This window comes from Cervus elaphus, chromosome 26 (assembly GCF_910594005.1).
Source record: "Cervus elaphus chromosome 26, mCerEla1.1, whole genome shotgun sequence".
Taxonomy (NCBI): Eukaryota; Metazoa; Chordata; class Mammalia; order Artiodactyla; family Cervidae; genus Cervus; species Cervus elaphus.
This window is the reverse complement of record NC_057840.1, coordinates 33,592,026-33,614,824: the sequence shown is the minus strand read 5'-3', so window position 1 is coordinate 33,614,824 and position 22,799 is coordinate 33,592,026. Positions and strand designations below refer to the sequence as shown.

Sequence of the window (22,799 nt, the reverse complement as noted above, 5' to 3'; positions counted from 1 at the left end):
GTGGGTCCCCTCCCCGCTGACACGTCATGTGGAGCCCCCACATTCTCACACCACCCACCCTGGGCCCTGCCAGACAGCAGTCTCTGCAACTTCAACAGGCCCCCAGCCTTCCTGCACCCCAGCCACCCCCCACTTCCCATTGTCATCTGACAGTGAGGAGCCATCAGAATTGAGGCCTGAGCCTGTCTGAGTTCTTGCTATCAGGTTATATGAGGTCTTACTCACCTGGCTCATTTCCAGGATGAGGAGGTACAGTGAAGGGCAGGGATTGGATGGGATTCCCAATGCCAGGAGGAAGGGGTGGGAAGGCCTTTGCAGACCCAACTCCAAAGGCCCTTTCTCACAGGAAGTGGGTCAAGCAGGCAAGGCAGGAGCCCCATAGGAGAGACTGTGGGAAGGGGTGAGGCCAGGCCTGTGCTCCTGGAGCAGCAGCAGTTCTGACTCAGCCTGCGGGATTTCCCTCCCCGTCCTCACACCAGGCCCTGTGCCCCTGATTCCCTCTGGATTCTGCCCTCAGTACCTCTTCTTGTAAAGGCTCCAGGCTACTATGATGAAGAAACTGGTGAGAACCACAGGAGCAATCCAGGCGGTGTGACTGATGGCTGTAGCCCTGGGCTGGACTGCAGGGGGGCCCGTGGTCGGTGATGCTGCAAGGAGAGTAAGAGTGAAGCCTTGTCCAGACCCCAAACTCGGCAGATGCCTCCTCACCCCCCTGACTCAGGTACCCCTACTGTGCAGACAGTTTGCACCCATCACATGGAGGCCCCAGTGATAGACCCCCAGGTGAGATGGGGGAAGGGAGGAGCCCAGTCCTCACGGGGCTGACAGCTAATGGGGGAGCAAGGTTTCCAAGACAGCCACTCAGTCCTGCTGTGACATCAGAGACGGTGACATGAGGATGGAGTCCTCAGGAGCTGACAGCAGAGGTGGTAATGACAGATTTCCAGAAGGAGGATTGGTGACATTTAAAAGAAGATTCCGTAAAGAGGGTACAGTGAGAAATAAATCCCAGAAATCAAAAAGATGTCTACAGGTTTGGCATCAGCAAAAATCCATACTCACTCGTTCAAAGGCCTGTGCTGTGAGGAGAGACGTCAGGAGGTGGAAGAGGAAGGAGGATGACAAAGCATCCCCGGGACATTGTTCTCCCAGGACAACTCCCTTTATTTATTTCTCTTTTTACATTCTTTTATTTAACACCAAAACCACTGTGTATTGGGGTATAGCTGATTAACAACGCAATGATAGTTCCAGGTGAACCGCGAAGGGATCCAGCCATAGATATACATGTGCCCCTTCTCCCCTAAGCCCCTCTCCCATCCAGGCTGGCACATAATATTGAGTAGAGTTCCATGTGCTATACAGTGGGAGCTTGTTGGTTATCCGTTAACATATAGCACTGTGTACATGACCTCCCCAAAGTCCCTAACTATCCCTTTCCCTGGGTACACATAAGCTTGTTTTCTAAGTCTGTGAATCTGTTTTGTAAGTTCCTTTGTACTATTTCTTTTTAGATTCCACATAAAAGGCACGTCATATGATATTTCTCCTTCTCTTTCTGACTTACATCACTCAGTATGAGACTCTCTAGGGCCATCCATGTTTCAGGAACAGCTCACTTTAGATGGATCACTTTGCTAAAACACACACACAGACACACACACGCACACACAGACGGTGGGTTCACATCACCTTGCGTGGACTGCCACGTCCTTATGCTACTCTCACCTGCGCTCTTCAACATTTCCTCCCAGCGCACCATGAAATCCTGAAGCCAGGCCTGACAGTCTCCCATGGAGACCTTCTTCAAGTAGTCGGTCACAGCTCTGTCATTCTCCCACTTCTCTTTCATCCGCCTCCCTCCAGAATGAACCACTGTCCAGTGTTCATTCTCTGAATCAAAGAGGAGCCACATTTGGCCATTGAAGCCAAACTGCCAGGATCCATTGATGTGTCCATCCTCTTCCCACCGGCACGTCATCCTGGCCTGCAGGGTCAGAGGGCCTGACCCACCGAGGAAAAGAAAGGGCTCAGCCTCTGGACTTGACAAATTCCTTGCCTCACCTTGGTCCACCTCCCCTGGTCCTGGCTAATCAGGCCCTGTTCTCTCCTCCAAGGCCCTCTTCTTCCACTGGACTACCAGGGAAGGACCAATATCCAATTGAATTTTTCACCCATAAACAATGGATGTAGCTAAGCCCCCAGTGTGCTCCTTCAGTATTTGGACTTGCTCACTCATCCCTGGACTCAATGGACATGAGTTTGGCTTGATGGACATGAGTTTGAGCAAGCTCTGGGAGTTGGTGAAGGACCGGGAACCCTGCCGTGCTGCAGTCCATGGCGTTGCTAACAGTGGAACAACCACTGAGCGACTGACCTGAACTGAACTGCACTCACCTCTGGCCATGTGTTTCTCCAGTATGACGTCAGACAATCGCCACTTGAGCAAGTCCCCGATGTCTCTCAGTGTTTCTGTCTGTATTTCCCAAGTGTGCGTAGTTTTCACCTCCTCTCCCAATGGACTTGTGGATTGGATCTTGGCGCCACCACAGTCATAGGAGAGAAAAACATTCCCATCTACCTGGCCTTGAACCACACACCACGGCTCTCCAGGACTAGGCTGAGGATCGATGGTGAAGTTGTAGCAAAGAGAGTGAGGATCTGTGAAGGAAAACGCAGATGAGGGCAGAGTTGGGAGAAGAACACCCTTTACCTCCTCCCCCAACTTATGTGAGAGCAGAGTACAGCTGCAGGGCTGGGTGGGCAGAGCAGGAAGGCCCCCCTGCCCCCCAACACCACCTACAGGCTGAGCAAGTGGAGAAGGCTCATAACATTATCTCCACTCTGCTCCTAAGGCCAACACAGAACCCAAAGCTGCAGAAAGGAGAATTCACATTTAGGGGTCACAGGACTTAGCAGGGCCAGGGAGATACTGCTGATCTACAACTAGGAAGGGTCTTGGAAGCCTGGAGAAAGGCCTGGCCCACCTGGCTTGAAAGAGAAAATCCAGAACTTCCGAGGCAGGTGGTAGAGGAGGGGATTAAAGGCTCAGAGAAGTGAATCTGCCAGGGCGGACACGGTGTGAAAGGGCAGGAAGGTGTGCGGTCCACCTGGTTCTCTGGAGCCCGAGAGGAAAGAATGGATGAGAAGTATCTCCAACAGCTCCAGGATGACTCTTGCTGAAGGTCACTGATGGTGGTAGCAGATGGTGTTCCTGTGGGCTTCCAGCAGGAGTAAGGATGGAGAAGGTGGAAAGAGCTGATGCCAGGGGGAGTGCTCTATTTCAGACACAAAGCAGATGCAGTGGTCAGAGTGACTAGAGAGTCCCAGTGTAGCCGGGCCTGACTGCAGAGAGTGCGATGCTGGCTCATAGCACAGGGCGACCCTAGAGGCAAACGGATGAGCAGTGAGCGCTGTTAAAAACTACACGATGGAAAGGAAAAATTTAAAAAAAAACAAACAGAGACAAACACAAGACTGGATGTTCAGGAAGCTGAATGCAGACATCCCAACAAAATGTCCAGATCCTCTGTGTAGCATCCAGCACTGAGTCAGGTCTTATATTCAGAATCCATTGCTAGAGACAGAGATGCCAGGCATCAGCAAGGAGGGCCCTCATCACCACAGCGAGTGCACAAGTCCTTCTGGCCTTTGGAAGCCACATGGTCAGTGAGTGGGGTAAGTGTACACTTGGCAGAGAAGCCACCCCCACATTCATAAGGACCTAGAGAGGGAATGACATCATGTCCAGAAATCGGAAACATCACCATGGCCGTCTGTTAGTACTGTGGTGCCTGAGATCTGTGGTTAGGAATACACATCTGTCCCACGTGCTGCCCACAGGAGTGTCACCCATTCACTGATCCTCACAGTGCTCATTTCACATCCACTGCATTTCATATGAATGAAAAATCTTCACAGTTCGTAAATTACAGTGAGGGCTAACATAGAAGCGATTTCCAAGTTCACACTTCTGACACTGACCTTCATCCCCCAATAGTACGTGCAAACCTTATCACATCCTGGAGAAAATGACAGAGAGGAGTACCAACCTACAACCTCTCCAGGGCTGCAGGAGTATCATCCCTATCCTATCTCCATTTAATTCCCAGTGTGGCCCATAGATTTCTATAATTGTACATATGACATAATTCAGGCTCTGCAGACCATAGTTTTCTGTTACAACTGCTGTCCTAGCACAAAAGCAGTCACAGACAATTGGTGAATAATGACCTGCTTCTTGGGCAGATGACCCAGCAGAACCTGTGACGTCAGAGGCATCTGTGGTCAGAAAGGCGCTATGTGCCGTCTATGGCATTTTACTTGGAGGTTCACAACACAGACCCTTTATGTCCTGAAGCAAGGCCAAACGATTTGCAGTGGGGAATACTACACCATATAAATGTGGCTCCTGGTATGGTCCTGGGGGCTGGTAGAGATGAGGCCTCTGGTCATGAAATGTCAACATTGTCCATCATGATCTGGGTTCATCAATCCCTAATCATTAGTTCAGACAGACTAGCCATCAGAGGACTGAAGTGATATTGTGGTTTGGCATAAGAAGGGCCAGAGGCAACAAATGAGAGATAGCAGCAGGTGGCCTAGGCCTGACATCAGAATTGTTGTAGGACCACTGTTCTCCGGGACCTGCCTCCGAAGGCTCAGCAGTAAGGAATCCACCTGCAATGATGGAGCTGGAATAGATGTGGGATCTATCCCTGAGTGAGAGAAGATCCCATGGAGAAGAGCATGGCAACGCATTCCAGTGTTCTTGCCTGGAGAATCTCCTGGAGAGAGGACCCTGGTGGGTGATAGTGCATAGGATCATAAAAAGTTGGGACATGACTGAAGCGACTTAGCATGCACACACTATTCTCTGCTCGTGCTGAGGCTTCATGCAGTGTGCCCTATATCTCCGTGGACCAAGGAAGCCACTCTAGAGCAGAGGGGTCAGGGGACACTAGCCCATATCTGCTGGACCCACGATCCTTTCACATTCACACCACCCGGAACCTACAAGGTAGGACAGAGCAAGTGTTCGGTTCCCCAACAGGCAGCTAAGGCACCCCTTGCACTAGTCCGTGGGGGATGAGTCATCTGTTACGGTTTTGTGACCCAGGGCAGCCACATGGTTCTTTTGGTTTTTTCTCGTCATCTTTGCCTGCTCTTGTACCACACATGTGGAGTGTATAATGCACACAGACACCAAAGGGCCTGTCGAGACCAACAGATTTACTCTCTGTCTTTTAAAGAAAATGTTCTCCAACTCCTGTCTTAAATAATAGCTATTATAAGCCACTGTCTCCATGGTCTCAGGGAAGATGAATGGGACCGAAGGGTAGAAGTGGGGGTGCCCTGTGTCACACAATTTGGGAAGCTCTTCTCCCATCTCTCCTGCTTTAAGTCCTGGGGGCCAGGCTGGGAGGCTTCTGCTGGGGTGAATTCTCAGGCAAGAGGATAGGGTGCCAGTTGACAGAGGGCAGGTTTAGGGAAGTTGTTGGAGGCCATGGGCTTCACAAGATGGGAAGTTGTTGGAGGCCATGGGCTTCACAAGAAGGGGAGAGATGCAGAAAAATAGTGTTGTAACCAAGCAGGACTCTGAGGAGGCTTCCTAGTACAGAGTCCACACATCTCCCCGCCCCTCCCTCCTGCCTCCCCCCCCACCTCCCCGCCCAGGTGGAGGACTCCACCTAGACCCTAGCCCATCTCCCCCCTCCTCTCCGGCTGCCAGCGCAACTGCTCAGACTCCACCCAGCCTTCCCCTGAACCCTGTGTGTTCAGTCTCTCGGAAGCGGCCGCCATTTTCCTGCACCCGCTTCTGCTGCTGCTTCAGTCGTGTCTGACTCTGTGCGACCCCGCAGACGGCAGCCCACCAGGCTCCGCCGTCCCTGGGATTCTCCAGGCAAGAACCCTGCAGTGGTGCCATTTCCTTCTCCAATGCAAAGGAAAAGTGAAAGTGAAATCGCTCAGTTTTATCTGACTCTTCCCGACCCCTTGGACCGCAGCCTACCAGGCTCCTCCGTCCATGGGATTCTCCAGGCAAGAGGACTGGAGTGGGGTGCCATTGCCTTCTCCGTCCTGCACCGGCTTCAGTGACTCCGAATTCTCGACGGGGGCGCCGAGGGGCGGCAGCAGCATTTCGTGACGCCGCCCTGGCCCTCACGTCTTCCTGCCTCCCCTCCCTTCCTGCTGGGATTCCTTTTTCACCCAGATCTTGTCTCTTCCCTGCCGGGGGACGGCAACCAGCAGGCGAGCGGGGAAGGGAGTAGGATCCCAGCGGGAAAGGAGCGCGCGGAGCTTTAAAAGCAGGAGGCGGCCCCGCCGCGGCGTTCCCCGAACCGCCTCGGACACCCCCATCCCTCTCGGGTCTTAAGGCCGCGTGTCCGCTCCCCGCAGGTTAATCCCGGAACTCACCTCCTCGCGCCGTGCAGAACCTGAGAGGCAGGAGCAGAACCTGAGCCAGAAAACCAAGAGGCGCTCCGGGTCCAGCCGTCCAGTCCATCCCCACCTGGAAACTGGTTGGATTCGACTATTTATAGAAGAAGCTCTTTATAGGAGGGCTCGCTGCGTACTCCAGTCCACTCTCCTCCCCGCCCTCCTTCCCGCGTCACTGACGCCACCAGTTGCTGCCCCCTCCTGACTCCTGTCTCTTCCTGCCCCTCAGCGTCTCTTTTCTCCTCCAAATCCTTCTGTCCCCTCAACCTTCCTCCCCATTCCCGCTTGCAGTCCTTCCTGTGGTGGTGGTTTACTCGCTGAGTCGTGTCCTACTCTTGCGACCCCGAGGTTGTAGCCCGCCGGGCTCCTCTGTCCCTGGGGATTCTCTAGGCAGGAGTGTTTTGCCCGATGTCCGAATCCCCGGGCAGGAAGAGAGAAGGCTTCCAAGACAATGCAATTCGCAAAAAGGGAAGTGTATTACCAACGCAGTGGTGCAGGGTCAGAAAAGCCCCGAGCCCCAGCTGTTACATAAATTTACAGGGTGAACATAAGCAGTTGGTAGCTGGCTTAAGCGGATTGGTTACATGTTTGCAAAGCAATTTTATTGGTACAAACTTTCTCGGGCTTTTGTTCCAACTTAGGCGTTCGCGGGCATTTCAGCTTTCACTCTTGTTTCTTACTGGGTGCATATTGATTGGCTGGCTCCAGGCGGTCCGATCGGGGCGGGGAATCCCACCATTTCAGGGGAAACGAAACCAGGTCCGGGCCGCCTGCCAGCCCCAGCAGTCCCACAGGAGTACTTCAGTGGGTCGCCATGCCCTCCTCCTTGGGATAGTTCTGACCCTGGAATCGAAGCCGGATGTCCTACGTTGCTGGCAGAGTGTTTACTGACTGAGCTTGGAGGGAAGTCCTGCTTTCCTTAAAAGATTCAAGATCCCCTCCAAACCGCCCCCACCCCACCAGAAAAACCACCACCCCCACCGGAGAACTCTGCTGATCTCTTGAAAGGGCCTGGAGACAGCCCTTAACTGCTGTGTCATCAGCAATATATTTTCTAGTAGTTTCTGTCCCAGAGTAGTCCTAGACCTTTTGTGGGCCAAAGTAAGTGCTCATTAGAAAGAGTTTTCTGACTGAGGCCGGAACCCGAGTCTGAGTCCTGTCCTCCTCCCAGCCCCCATGTGTCTCTGTCCCCAAATTGTTACACACCAGGCTCTTGGCCTCCTTAATCAATAGAAATCTAAAGAGGAAAGACAATAGAAATAAATTAAATTTTTTAATCAAAAGAAATTGAGGCAAGGCTTTATTGGGGCTCCTGCTGCAGCAGAGGGGAGTGAGAACAAATGACAGGTTCCTTGCTTGCTCACTCCCCAAGGTGGTGGGGTGAGCTGGTTCCTTCTGAAGGGTGAGGGGAGGGGTGTTTCCAGGGGTCAGTCAGAGGGGTGGCTTAGGTGACTGGCTGAACCCTTAGGTGGTGTTGTGTGCTGGGGGCATGTGAGGCATGTTGCTTTTGCTCTGGGCTCTTCGAAAGTCCTGTTGGGTTTTTCATTTCTTTGTATCTTTTTCCCAGAATAGCTTCAACTACTCCAACTAAAAAACAGTCTATTTTTAAAAACCCTTTTATTTTGGATTGGGTCTAGCTGATTTACAAACAGTGTTGGGATAGTCTCAGGTGAACAGCTAAGGGACTCACCCGTACACATACATGTATCCATTCTCCCTACACTCCCATCCTGACAGGGCAGTCACATAACATTGAGCAGAGTTGTGGGTTCATTCCTTGGGCTGGGAAGATCCTGGAGAAGGAAAGAGGAACCCACTCCAGTATTCTTGGCTGGAAAATTCCATGGACAGAGGAGCTGGCAGGCTACAGTCCATGAGGACAGAGACAGTTGGACACACAGAGAAAGGTACACACACAGACACACCATGTCTTAGGCCCTTGATGGCTCTCCATTTTAAATAGAGCAGGGTATACATGAACTTTCCATCCTCCCTAATGACCTCTTTCCCCCATCCTACCCCCAGCACCTAGAAGTTTGTTCTCTAACTAAGTCTGTGAGTCTCTTTCTGAGAATGCAAAACATCCTTATTGCTGATATGAAGAAAGTTTTATGGGTTTGGATAGAAGATCCAACCAGCCACAACGTTTTCTGAAGGCAAAGCCTAATCCAGATCAAAGCTGTAACTCTTCATTTCTATGAAGGCTGAGAGAGGTGAGAAACCTGCAGAAGAAAAACTTGAAGGCAGCAGGGGTTGGTTTATGAAGTTTAAGGAAAGAAGCCATCTCCATAACATAAAGTGCAGAGTGTAGTAACTAGACCTGCTGTAGAAGCTGCTGCAAGTTTTCCAAAAGATTTAGTGAGGATAATCTATGAAGGTGGCTCCACTGAATCAGAGATTTCCAGTGTAGACAAAATATCCATCTATTGGAAGAAGATGCCTGCCAGGACTTTGATACCTGGAAAGGAGTAGTCAGTGCCTGGCTTCAAAGATTCCAAGAACAGGCTGATTCTCTTGATAAGGGCTAATGCAGCAGATTACTGGAAGTCAATGGTCACTTGCCACTTGGAAAATTCTATACAGAGTGAAGTAAGTCAGAAAAACAGCAATACAGTATACTAATGCATATATATGGAATTTAGAAAGATGGTAATGATAACCCTGTATGTGAGACAGCAAGAGAGACACAGATGTATTGAACAATCTTTTGGACTCTGTGGGAGAGGGCGAGGGTGAGATGATATGGTAGAATGGCCTTGAAACATGTAAATTATCATATGTGAAATGAATTGCCAGTCCAGGTTCGATGCATGATACAGGATGCTCGGGGCTGGTGCACTGGGATGACCCTGAGGGGTGGGGTGGGAAACACATGTACACCCATGGCGGATTCAAGTCAATGTATGGCAAAACCAATACAATGTTGTAAAGTAAAATAAACAACTAATTTAAATTTTTAAAAAATGAAAAAAAAATATATGGGACTAAAAAAAAAAAAAGGAAAATTCTAAAGCCCTTTAGAATTAGGCTGAATCTGTTCTGCCTGTGCTCCGTAAATGAAACAATGAAGCCTGGATGACAGAATATCTGTTTACAACATTGGTGGCCAAGTGTTTTAAGTCCAGTGTTGAGACCAACTGCTCAGAAAGATTCCTTTCAAAATATTACTGCTGATTGACAAAGCGTTCAAGAATGTGATGGAGAAGTACAATGAGGTTCATGTTATTTTCATGGCTGCCAACACAACATCCATTCCGAAGCTCATGGATCATGGAGTAACTATGATATTCAACTCATAGTATTTAGGAAGTACATTATAGGCTATAGCTGCGTAGACAGTTATTCCTCTGTTGGATCTGGGCAAAGGCAACTGAAAAATTTCTGCACTGAATTCATTTTTTAAAAAAAACGATGTAGTCTTTTTAAAAAACATTTGCTAATTAATTTTTTTGGTTGCATTGGTCTTAATTGAGGCATGTGGGATCTCTGTTGGGTCATGCAGGATCCTTCATCACAGCACACAGACTCTCTAGTGGTGTTGCCTGGTGTTGCCTAGTTGCAACACGTGGGCTTAGCTGTTTGGCGACATGTGGGATCTTAGTCCTCTGAACAGGTAGTTCTCTGAACAGGTATCAAGCTGTCATTCCTTGCATTGGAAGGTAGATTCTTCATCACTGGGCCACCAGAGAAGTCCATTTACATTGGATTCATGATTATAGAATCTACTGAAAACAGTGAATCATGGGAATAGGTTGAAATATCAACATTAATGCAAGTATGGGAGAAGTAGATTTCTACCTTCACAGATGACTTTGAGGAATTCAAGAATTCACTGGAGAAAGTAGTACAGATGTAGTGGAAATAACAAGGAAGCTAGAGTTAGAAGTGGAGCCTGAAGATGTGGCTGAATTGCTGCAACTGCATCAAAAAGCTGAAATGAATGAGGGTTCATTCTTATGCATGAGCAAAGAAAGTGGTTTCTTGAGAGAGAAACTGCTCTTCATGAAGAAGCTATGAAGTTTACTGAAATGACAACAAAGGATTTAGAATATAACATAAAGGTAGTTGAAAAAAGCAGCAGCAGGCTGCAGAGTGTTAACTCCAGCTTTCAAAGAACTTCTGCTGTGGGTAAAAACACTGTTTAAGAGCACTGTATGCTCCAGAGAAATCTGTGAATCGAAGAGTCGAAGGATGTGGCAAAGTTCATTGTTGTCTTCTTTTCAGAAATTGTCCTGCTCACCCCAACCTTCAGCAACCACCACCCTGATCAGTCAGCAGCCACGGACACTGAGACAAGACCCTCCACCAGCAAAAAGATTTGGACTTGTGAAGGCAGAGATGATGTTCAAACTACTTTATTTTAGAAACAAAGTGTTGTTAATGAAATTCTGTATATTATTTATTTAGTCGTAAAACTATTGCACATGTAACAGATGATGGACAGTGTCAAGTAAACTATATACAAAGTGGGAAATGAAAAATTTGTGTGATTCACTATATTATGATATTCAATTTGCTGCCCTGGTCTGGAACACAGCCTGGACTATCGCTGAGGTTTTGCTATATCTACATGGCTTTTGGTCTACATTTTCCATCTGGAACTAACATTGAGTTGGTTGTGTAGTAAGATGGACAAACGATCTAATGTTGAAATACACTGAAGCATACATCTCAAGACAGGATTCAGTTTTACTCCTACAAACAATGTAAGGAAACTCCTGTTATTGCATTTTCTGTACCACTTGATCTAGATTTATTTTAAAGGCTGTCAGTTATTTGAGTATATGAGGATATCCCGGCAATTTTTTTGTCAGGTTGATTATTCAGGATATGTTCAATCTTTTCACAGGTTTACAGTTCTATGAACACCTACATGACCTTCTAGAACTAACACCCCAAAAGATGTCCTTTTCATCATAGGGGATTGGAATGAAAAGGTAGGAAGTCAAGAGATTCCAGGAGTAACAGGCAAGTTTGGCCTTGGAGTACAAAATGAAGGCAGGAAAAAGCTATTTTGAGTTTTGTCAAGAGTACACACTAGCCAGAGCAAAAACACTCTTCCAACAAAACAAGAGAAGACTCTACACATGGACATTACCAGATGGTCAATATTGAAACTAGACAGATTATATTCCTTGTAGCCAAAGGTGGAGAACCTCTATACAGTCAGCAAATGCAAGACTGGGAGCTGACTGTTGCTTAGGTCATGAGGTCCTTACTGTAAAATTCAGACTTAAATTGAAGAAAGTAGGAAAAACCACTAGGCCATTCAACTATGACCTAAATCAAATCTTTTATGTTATACAGTAGAAGTGACAAATAGATTTAAGGGATTATATGTTGTACACAGAGTTCCTGAAGAACTATGGAAGGAGGTTCATGACATTTTACAGCAGGTGTTGACCAAAACCATCCCCAAGAAAAAGAAATGCAAGAAGACAAAATGATTTCTGAGGTCGTCTTACAAATAGCTGAGAAAAGAAGAGACGTGAAAGGCAAAGGAGAGAAGGAAAGATCTACCCATCTGAATGCAGAATTCCCAAGAATAGCAAGGAGAGGTAAGATGAGGCTTCCTAGATGATCAATGCAAATAGAGGAAAAAAAACAGAAAGGGAAAGCCTAGAGATCTCCTCAAGAAAATTCGAGATACCAAGGGAACATTTCATTTAAAGATGGACACAATAAAAGACAGAACCGGCAAAGACCTAACAGAAGCCTTTCCTATCAAACAGTTGGTCAAATTGTGAATGCAAAGGAAAAGTACTTAAAGGAAATCAAAAGTGCTCCTCCAGTGAACACATGCATGATAAGAAAGCAAAACTGAGCATCAAGGTCAAGTGGTAAAATTGATTTGAGAAGAAAAAAGAAAGATGCTGAGTAGGACGTGCAATGCAAAGACATCACTTTGCCAATAAAGGTCTGTCCGGTCAAAGCTATGGATTTGCCAGTAGGGATGCACTTATGTGAGAGTTGGACCATAAAGAAGGCTGAGTGCTGAAGAACTGATGCTTTTGAATTGTGGTGTTAGATAAGACTCTTGAGAGTCGCTTGGACTGCAAGGAGAGCAAACCAGTCAATCCTAAAGGAAATCAACCCTGAATATTCATTGGAAGGACTGATGATGATGATGAAACTCCAGTACTTTGCCTTCCTGATGTGAAGAGCCTAGTCATTGGAAAAGTTCATGATGATGGCATAGATTGAGGGCAGGAGGAGAATGGGGCAACAGAGGATGAGATGGTTGGATGGCATCACTGACTCAATGGACATGAGTTTGAGCAAACTCCGGGAGATAGTGAGAGACAGGGAAGCCTGGCGTGTGTCCATGGGGTCACAGAGTTGGACATGACTTAGCGACTGAACAATTCACCATATGTGAACAGCTCAAGCAGTGGCCAAAAACATTATAATTTATCTTATTTATTTGTAGTACTTCATTCTCTATTCGGAATATGATCCTCTGTCTATGGAGAAATAAATCTACTTTTCAAAACAGACATAGTTTGTGCGGTGAAGTCTGGCTTCTCCTTCGAGAGGTGGAGGCATAGAGCAACACAGGAGAGCCACCACTGAGGGTGCAGATCTCGATGAAACAAAAAAGGATTTCATTGCATAACTTCCAGAATATATCTTTGGATTCAGTTTATCAGGATACTGTTGGGATCAATAACAAGACTGCATGCTACTTTAAGAGCTTTCTTTTAATTCTCTGCTTCCACAATAAATGTAGCCGAATCACCAGTTCTATTTAATCCCATAAGGTGGGAAAAGGGTAAATGTCCTGAGCTCACTCCTTGATTAGAAAAGGAAACTTGAAATATTTATGTCTTTTGCAATAGCGAGATACTGACTTAAATATTCATATTAGGAAATAAAATGACTAAAAGAGACATTTAGAAATAATATTTTGTTCTGTTCAAAACACTCTGAAGTTGTTTCTCTGAACATAGAAAGAATCCCTGTGTTCTGTAATAGCAGATGGTATTTTTCTTGCATTATCATCATTTGCAACAATGAGATTGCCATACAGAGAAGACTCTGATTTTTCTCAAACTAGAAGACAGAAAGTGTCCTATGTGAGGAGATTTCTTGTTCAAGTAGTTGAACATTTCATTGCAGGGATTCCAGCACTCACAACCAAGAGAAAGAGGCAAAAGACGATGTGAAAAAAAGACTGAAGAGGGTGCTCACCAGATGTGACCAGAGTCATGAGACAGTGCAGATCCTGCGTCATCGTAACTGGAAGGCAGGCTCAGAACTCCTCGCTCTGGTCTCCTGGCTCTAAAGTGAACAGACGGAGAACAATGGCGGCCAAGGAAAGACTGTTCCATGAGGCCAACAAGAGCACCTGTTGTGGCTTCCTGGAAGCACCATCTCCTGTAGAAAAAAAAAAAGGGTGTTTGTCCAGGAGGCTGAGGAATCCCGTCACTTTCCTGGGGCTGCCCCTCCCCAGCCCCCCTCCAGCCCCGCCCTCACTGAGGGGCTCCTATGTCCTCCACCCCCACCCCAGGCCCAGCAGCTTCTTGTCCCCTCCTCCTTCCTTCCTGCATCACAGAGTCACCCCAGGCCCTGACACCCTCTGCTCAGGCTCAGGACTGGAGCCAGTGAGGAATCAATCTGCTCCCTTCACTCAGGTCCGGATCCTCCCCGAGGGGGGCCTAAAGGACCAGGGAGCAGGTCCCCAGAGGAGGGGCCTTGCCTCCTGACAGCCCTGGGGGGCTGCAGGCAAACCTCCTCCCTTCGCTCCCCTCCAGCCTCTGAGCCAGCAGCACACACAGCTCTCAGGACCAGGGTCCCTGCCCCCCATCTCTTCCTGGTCCCGCCCAGCTGGGCGCCTCCACCCCAGCTCAGGCCCACCATCCCCAGGACCTCTGCTCAAGGCAGGGCCGCTCAGTGATGGAGGCTCTGGGTCCCCAGGAGGCTGGTGACGGGCAGGCCACAGGCTGAGTCAGAACTGCTGCTGCCCCAGGAGCACAGGCCTGGCCTCGCCCCTTCCCACAGTCTCTCCTGTGGGGCTCCTGCCTTGCCTGCTTGGCCCAAGCCACTTCCTGTGAGAACAGGCCTTTGCAGTTGGGTCTGCAAAGGCCTTCCCAGCCCTTCCTCCTGGGATGAGAGCCCGGCCCCTCTCATCTTGGCCCCTGGGTGGGTCCCCTGCCGGCTGACACGTCATGTGGAGCCCCCATGCTGCTCTCAGCCCCGGGAGTCCTGCCCTTGCCCTGAGCGCCTGCTGTTCTCACACCACCCACCCTGGGCCCTGCCAGCCAGCGGTCTGTGCTCAGTCAGGGGATGTGGCTAAACCCTTTCAGCATCAATAGGCCCTCAGCCTAGTGAGGGCCCCTCCCTTTTCACAATATCACCTCAAAGTGAGGACTTCTCAGAACTCAGGGCTGAGTTTGTCTGACTTCTGCTCTCAGATGATATGGGGTATTATTCAGCTGCTCATTTCCAGGACGTAGAGGTTCAGTGAGCGGAGGGGGTCAGCTGGGATTCACCTTCCCCCTCCTCACACCAGCCCCTGTGCCCCTGCCTTCCCTCTGGATTCTGCCCTCAGTACTTGCTCCTGGAAAGGATTCAGCCAAGAAACACAGTTATGATGAAACTGGTGAGGACCACAGGGACGTTCCAGGCTTTGGTCTTGATGGCTGTGGCCCTGGGCTGGACTCTAGGGGGGACTGTGGTCGGAGATGCTGCAAGGAGAGTAAGAGTGAAGCCCTTGTCCAGACCCTGAAACTCGGCAGATGCCTCCTCGCCCCCCTGACCCAGGTACCCCTACTGTGCAGACAGTTTCAACCAATCACATGGAGGCCCCTGTGATAGATCCTCAGGTGAGATGGGGGGAAGGGAGGAGCCTAGTCCTCACGGGACTCTGACAGCTAATGGGGGAGCAAGATTTTCAACACTGCCACTCAGTCCTGCTGTGACATCAGAGACGGTGACATGAGGATGGAGTCCTCAGGAGCTGACAGCAGAGGTGGTATTGACAGATTTCCAGAAGGAGGATTGGTGACATTTAAAAGAAGATTCTGGAAAGAGGATACAGTGAGAAATAAATCCCAGAAATCAAAAAGATGTCTACAGGTTTGGGATCAGCAAAAATCCATGTTCAGTCGCAGAAAGGCCTGTGTGTGAGGAAAGATGTCAGGAGGTGGAATAAGAAGGAGTATGACAGAGCATCCCCGGGTCATTGGTCTCCCAGGACAACTCACCTTTGACAGATCACTTTCTCAAACAGACACACACACACACAGGGTCCATGTCACCACGAGGGGACTGTCACTTTCTCCTCCCTTCTCACTTACCCGAGGTCTTCAGCATTTTCTCCCAGCACACCATGAAAGCCTGAATCCAGGCCCGGCAGTCTCCCATGGAGACCTTCTTCAGGAACTCGGTCACAGCTCTGTCATTCTCCCACTTCTCTTTCATCCATCTGCCTCCAGGGGGATCAACTCTCCAGTGTCCATTCTCCGAATCAAAGTGGAGGCTCATTTGTCCATTCAAGCCAAACTGCCAGGATCCACTGATGTTTCTGTCATCCTCACAGTGACATGTCATCCAGGCCTGCAGGGTGAGAGGGTCTGCTCCCACCGTGGGAAAGAAAGAGCTCAGCCTCTGGGGTTGACAGATTCTTTGCCCCACCTGGGTCCACCTCCCCTGGGTTCACGTCCCCTGGGCCCAGCTGATCTGACCCTGGTCTCTCATGCAACACTTGCTCTTTCCACTGGACGACTAGGGAAGGACCAACATCCAACTGCATTTTAAGCCCCGATCTGCTCCTCCTGTACTTGGACTCTCTAACTCACCCATGACCGTGGGTTTCTCCAGTGTAAAGTCACACAGGTGGTCCCTGATGTCTCTGAGTGTTTCAATCTGTGTTTCCCAGGACTTCATGGTTTTCACTTCTTCTCACAATGGACGAGTGAATATGATCTTACCATGACCACAATCATAGGAGAGAAAAACCTCTCTGTCCACGTCGCCTTCAACGTTACACCACAGCTGTCCAGGTCTGGGCTGAGGATTGATGGTGAAGTTATAGGACAGAGAGTGAGCGTCTGTGAAGGCAAACCACAGAGAGGGTGAGGGTGGGAGAAGACCCGTGTGCCTCCTCCCCCAGGGCTGTGACAGCAAAGGAAGGCTGCGGGCTGGGCTGACAGAGCAGGACCGCCACCTGCCCCCCACCCCTCACCAGGCACGACTGAGGAAGACGGCGAAGCCTCGGGCAGGCAAGAAACCCCACAGCCCTGGATACGCCCCATTTCCACTCTGCTCACAGCTCCCCAGGTGCCACTATCCAACAAATACTTTTCCCAGGGATGGGCCAGGCTGGTTCAGAAGGAAAGGCCCAAACCCAGAGGATGTCAGGTTCTCTCTGAGTGTCTGTGGGAGATGCAGAGGGTAAGAGGGCTGTTCCTGAGGAAGCGGATCACAGCCAGTGGGGGTGGGGGTGGGGAGGATGAGCACAGAACCCAAAGCTGGAGAAGGGAGAGTTTATAATTACGGGTCACTGGGCTTAGCAAGGCTGGGGAGACATGGTGATCTCCCACTAGGATGGGTCTTGGAAGCCTGGAGAAAGGTCTGGCCCACATGGCATGAAAGAGAAAGTCCAGAACTTCCGAGGCTGGTAGTAGAGGAGGGGATCCAAGGCTCAGAGAAGTGAATCTGCCAGGGTGGACGCGGTATGAAAGGGCAGGAGTGTGTGCAGTCCACCAGCTCCATGGGAAAGCCTGATGGACTCTATGGAGCCCGAGAGAAAAGCATGGATGAGAAGCATCTGCAATAGCTCAAGGATGACTTTTGTGGAAGGTCAGGGATGGTGGTAGGACATGGAGTTCCTGTGGGCTTCCATCAGGAACAGGGATGGAAGTTGTGGAAAAATCAGATTCCAGGTGGGGATGCTCAGGGTCAGCAGAAAGTAGGTGCAGGGGTCAAAGTGATTAGAGAGTCTCAATGCCAGCCAGGGCCTGACTGCAGAGAATATGATGCTTGCTCATAGCACAGGGCGATCCTAAAGGCAAACAGATGGGCAGGAACCTAGATACAAACGGTACCATTGAAAGAATTAAAGAGAGACAGCACACAGGGCTGGATGATCAGGGAGCTAAAAGCAGCCATCCCTACAAGACATCTGATCCAGGCCCATTTTCCAGATCTGAGCCACTTCTCAGAAGGTATCACCAGATAAAGAAGCCACGTTCTATAGAGGAGGGCCCTTTCATCACCACATCTAGTGCAAAAGTCCTTCCATTCTTTCCCAAAGAGCCACGTCATTATTTCCAGGGGTAAGTGAACCTGCAGAAGCAGAAACTACTCTCACATTCACATTGCACCTAGTGTGTTTCTAGTATCAGGCACAGGAACCATAGCATCATCATTGCCCCCCAGTTGTTGAAGTGATGCTCTGACTTCTAGGCCATCCATGGACAGCAGTCCAGGTTCTGCTTACAGTGGTTGTCACTGGGTCCAGAGACCACACAGCGGTCATTTCACATTCCCTGGTCTTGTGAAATGCATGGAGACCTGAGGAGCTAATAAATTATCGTGGGGTGAAGGCTACCATATTAGTGAATTCCAGGTTTAGACTTCAGACCCTACCTCCCCACCCCCAATGGTACGTGTACACAATATCCTAGAGGAAATACAGAGACAAGTGCCAATCTACAACCTCTCAAGGGCTGCAGTGGTGTGGTCCCTATCCTATCTCCAGTTAACACCACTTGGCCTTAGGTTTCCTGTAATGGTACAGAAGACATATTTTAGGCTTCGCAGACCCGAGGTCTCTGCTGCAATCTGCTGTCTCAGCACAAAAGCAGTCACAATTGGTGAACGGTGAGCATGGCTGGAGCTGCTTCCTGGGCAGATGACCCAGCAGAACTGGTGACATCAGAGGTATCTGTGATCAGAAAGGTGCTACATGTCATTTTCTACTTGAAGGCTCACAACACAGACCCTGAGTGTTGCAGTGGAGAAAGTCACACCATTTAAACGTGGCTCCTGGTGTGGTCCTGGGGCCTGGCAGAGATGAGGTCACTGATCATGGAATGTCAGAGTTGCCCATCATGATCTGGGCTCATCAACCCCTAATCATTATTTCAGCTAGGCCAGCCATCATAGGATAGAAGTGATTATGTGTTTTGGCATAAGCAGGGCCACAGAGAACAAATAAGACCCACCAGCAGCTGGCCTAGATGTGACACTAGAATTGTTATGTGGCCACTATCCTCTGCTCACGCCTGTGGCTTCCCCTATGGTACTTTGGCCCAAGGTAGCTACTCTGTAATAAAGGAGCGGGGGCATTAGCCCATAACTGCTGGACCGTTTTTAGTTTCCTAAGAAAAAGTACTGCATGTTGAAGAAAAATCATTCCCAAAACTAGTGAAAGAAACCAAAACTTTAAAGGTGAATCACGTGCATTGTCCTTAGAAGTTAAGAAAATAAAAGGCAGTTGGTAGTAAGATTGTTAGTTCAAATATGTGTGTTTTAACAATTTTAAAACTATTTTGTAAGAATATATCTACACCTCAAAGGCAACTATGTGTAAAAAATTTACACAAACATTTTCAGTTCAAGCTAATAAAAGTGATATTGAGAAAGCATTCCACATCAGTAAGTCTGTCTTAGAAAGTTCAGATGCTAAAGCATTCCTAAAGCTCAGTGTTCTGAAACATAAATCTGCTTCTCTGGTGCTGGGTGATGCATTGACTGGCTGGCTCTAAGTGGGTCTCAACAGGCACATTCCTCCTGACACTGCGGGACTGTAAGAGGAGAGTCAGACACAGACCCCCAGGGCTGTACCGACCTCTGTGAGACACCAGGCCCTTTGCTGGAACTGCACCTCTCCTCTGCATCGAAGGCCCAGCACAAGCCATCACATAAATGGTTCATCAGGACAGTTGATAGGCTGGACTATTTGGTAACCCTCTTTCAGGTACTCGGCCACATCAAACGGGTAGATGTCCACTTAGGGTGTTTGGCCAGAGTCATAAACCCCTGGGCTCTTTAGTAGGAGCATGCTGACTTCTTAGTTGTGGCATGCAGGATCCAGTTCCCCAACCAGGGATCAAACCCAGGCCCCTGCATTGGGAGTGTGGAGTCTTAGCCACTGGATCACCAGGGAAGGCTGGAGAACTCATTAATAACCAGACTTTCAAAAGCCATCCATCGATCCAGTGTTTTTGCTGTTCCTCAGACAGAGTCCACGGGGAACAAGACTCTGGAGAGGGACTGGCTTTGCTCTTAACTTGAAGTTGTTCAATGACAGAGCTCCTAGGAGCCAGGTCTTTGTGGATGACTTCCTTCTGACCAGGTAGCTCATTCCACAGGCAATCTGAGCAGCCATGTGAACTAGCTTTTGTTGAGAAGTTGCCTGCGGACTATTGGCCTCTACATATTTGCACTGTCATAAAAATAATTTAAGATCCCCCAAGTTCATGTAAGGCAATCCACCATGTGCTTTTCCCCTCCTTCTGTTCACACATGGGTAATAGGAAGATTTCTGTGATGAAGATCTCGTAGCTTACAACTTTCAGGGAGCATCGTTGTCACCTGAATTTCAGAAGCTTGATCTCTAATTCTTTTTACAAATGCTTGTTGCTCTTTATCCGGATCTTTTTCATCTACATAAACCCCATGGAAAGTACACCAAAAGGTACCTTCTTAGAGTACATCTTTTGAGTTCCTCTCCCTGGACAGATACTTTGATATCATTCACCTTAGCTTTGGCCTCGAAAAGAGTGACACTTCTCAAGTCCTACTCCTCTACCCACAAGGGAGGATAATTGGAGATGGGAGCTGTATTGTTGGGTGTGTTGCCTCTCACATAGTGAGACATCTGGGAACGACTGGGACTGAGACAGCCCTTGGGATCTACTGCTGGCGCTAAAGCTATCTTCCAGTTCAATCCTTTTCATACTATGAAGATGCAAAACAGCTAATACTAGTACTACAAGAAATATACCTGGACAGCAAATCTCTAGGCTGATATAAAACACACGTGTAGACACGGCTGGAGCTGCATGTACAGGGTCATAAATGGGTTCCTCTTGGTCATTTTGTCCAACGCTCAAGTTTTACTTCCTCAATTTCTGGGTGGCAAGTCTAAGACTGTGAAGCTTTCTGAAGTACTGTCAAGTTGAGCTGCATTTAGTATCATAACTTCAGAATCTACTTTTCCAGGATAGGACAGCTGGAGCCCAAGCACTGATAAGGCGCGTGGGAGTTCTCCGGGCAGGGGCGGGGGCCGGGCGGCAGGCAGCCAGAGGACCTGAGCGGTACTGGCGGGTGCCTTTGGGATGCGCGCGCCTCCCCGGGAGATGGGCAGGCACTTTCGTCCGCTCTGAGGGCCCGCCTCCACCGCCCAGAAGAAGCTGGCCGCCTGCCACCGCCCTGCCGCCGCCCACCCCCGCTCCGAGGCCTGGATGGCCGCCGAGCTCTCTTCCCCTCAGTCGTCCTGCAGGTGTTAACTGATCGGTGATAAAGAGTGCCGGTGGAGTAATATTCCATAGTGTATATGTACCACAGCTTCCTTATCCATTCCTCTGCTGATGGGCATCTAGGTTGCTTCCATATTACTCAGCCATTAAAAAGAATTCACTTGACTTAATGAGATGGATGAAACTGGAGCCCATTATACACAGTGAAGTAAGCCAGAAAGATAAAGACCAATACAGTATACTAACGCATATATATGGAATTTAGAAAGATGGTAATGATAACCCTACATGCAAAACAGAAAAAGAGACACAGATGTACAGAACAGAATTTTGGACTCTGTGGGAGAAGGCGTGGGTGGGCTGTTTCGAGAGAACAGCATGGAAACACGTATATTATCTAGGGTGAAACAGATCACCAGCCCAGGTTGGATGCATGAGACAAGTGCTCCGGTCTGGTACACTGGGAAGTCCCAGAGGAATCAGGTGGAAAGGGAGGTGGGAGGGTGATTGGGATGGGGAATACATGTAAATCCATGGCTGATTCATGTCAATGTATGACAAAAACCACTACAATACTGTAAAGTAATTAGCCTCCAACTAATAAAAATAAATGGAAAAAAAAAGAGTGCTGGTCCTTCAAGGACCGAGAGCAGTAGGGAAGGGACCTACTTCCCTTCAGCAGTAGTGTTAAGGGACCAGAAGAGTCTCTGTGAGCAGATCGCGGGCTTGGGCTTTTCGGGGCGGCTCTGGGTCTCCAGGACTCCCACTTCCCAAGGGGCGGGCCGGGCCCTGGGGAGGCCTCAACAGCATTCCCTGTAGTGTTCTGGCCCCCTCTTCTCTTAGCGTCACCTCCCATACTCCCCACATTACTGTTTCACTAAGGCACCCCTGTTCTGGCCCGGAGAGCCGGCAAGTAGCCCGTGGGAGCCACCGAGGCGCAAAGGGGCCAGGGGAAGGGAAAGAGGAGGGGGCGGCGGCGCCACCCGGCAGGAAATTTCGCGAATCCCCGCGCACACCGCCACCCCTGTTCAGGTCCTAACTCATCCAACTTCCACGCGCCCGCCCCCCCCCCCCCCCCCGCCCCCGCCGCAGGTTCCCCGCCCGAACTCACCGCCGGGTGTCCCGCTGGACCAGACAATCAGAAGTAGGACCAGGAAGCCCATTTTGCAGGAGTGGAGGATGCCAGGTCAGAGGAGCGGACCCTTTCCGGGGAGGTACACCGCACCTCTGGCCACGCGGCCGGCCTTTCCTCCGCCCGGAGGCCCCGCCCCAGGCAGCGGCCGGCGGAGGGATAAACCTGAGGTTTATTAGACTGCCAGGGTCGCTCCGGCTTTGCCACTTCCTCCTCTTGCTTCCTCCTCTTCTTGGAGGCGTATGGTGGGCTGATGGCCAGAATCTTCCTAGGTCGATCATTTTGTCATTTTGGTCTCCCTAATTAATAGAAATTGATCAGAGGTCAGAAAAGAATTTCTGGCAAGAAGCTCATGGAGGGGAGAGCTCAGCGCTTCCTACTTCCCTATCTTGAGCTTGCCTTGGATGATCACTGACCTTGTCACTGTACTGAGTTTCTCAGGGTTCTCCACACCATCTTATGGAAACCTGAAGGAGCTTTTCAGCCAGCCCAGTTACTGTTTCCGGTGCCAGTTCTGGTGGCAAACCTACTTGATAAACGTCCTCTGTGTCCTGACCCTTCCACTGACCTGCCCTTCGCACATCTCTCTCCTCTCCTCGGCTTCCTGAGTCCCAGAGGCACAACAGTATTGAAATTAGGCCAGTTCATCACTCTGTAAATTTGATTCGGTCCCATTTGTTAATTTTTCCTTCAAAATTTCAATGCTAATGCATTTTGAAGAAGGATCCTGTGTAATTCTACACTTTGCCCCTCCTTTTCTTTTTTTTTTTGTATAATTGTACAACCTTTGAAAATTACATAAG

The 22,799-nt window shown here is 49.2% G+C and overlaps 1 protein-coding gene, 1 long non-coding RNA gene and 1 pseudogene across 3 annotated transcripts in view; all 3 read right to left on the bottom strand.

Annotated features, from left to right (window-relative positions):
• Positions 1–22,799, bottom strand: part of LOC122684451 (low-density lipoprotein receptor-related protein 11-like) — a 79,168-nt gene that overhangs the window by 2,094 nt on the left and 54,275 nt on the right. Inside the window, exons 5-7 of one of the 2 annotated variants that reach the window (XM_043888565.1) lie at positions 16,236–16,337; positions 15,735–16,010; positions 521–647 (exon numbers count right to left, since the gene is read on the bottom strand). In XM_043888565.1, coding sequence (XP_043744500.1) covers positions 521–647; positions 15,735–16,010; positions 16,236–16,337 — 505 coding nt within the window. Of the gene's footprint in view, positions 1–520; positions 648–15,734; positions 16,011–16,235; positions 16,488–21,975; positions 22,296–22,799 lie in introns of those variants that run through there. The other variant, XR_006338046.1, reaches the window with a different exon arrangement.
• LOC122684489 lies at positions 2,537–6,807 on the bottom strand. Its single transcript, XR_006338051.1, has 3 exons — positions 6,415–6,807; positions 3,111–3,385; positions 2,537–2,661 (listed from the first exon to the last, which is right to left on the bottom strand). It is a non-coding gene; the product is annotated as an uncharacterized LOC122684489 (long non-coding RNA).
• Positions 19,202–22,027, bottom strand: LOC122684085 (annotated as a pseudogene).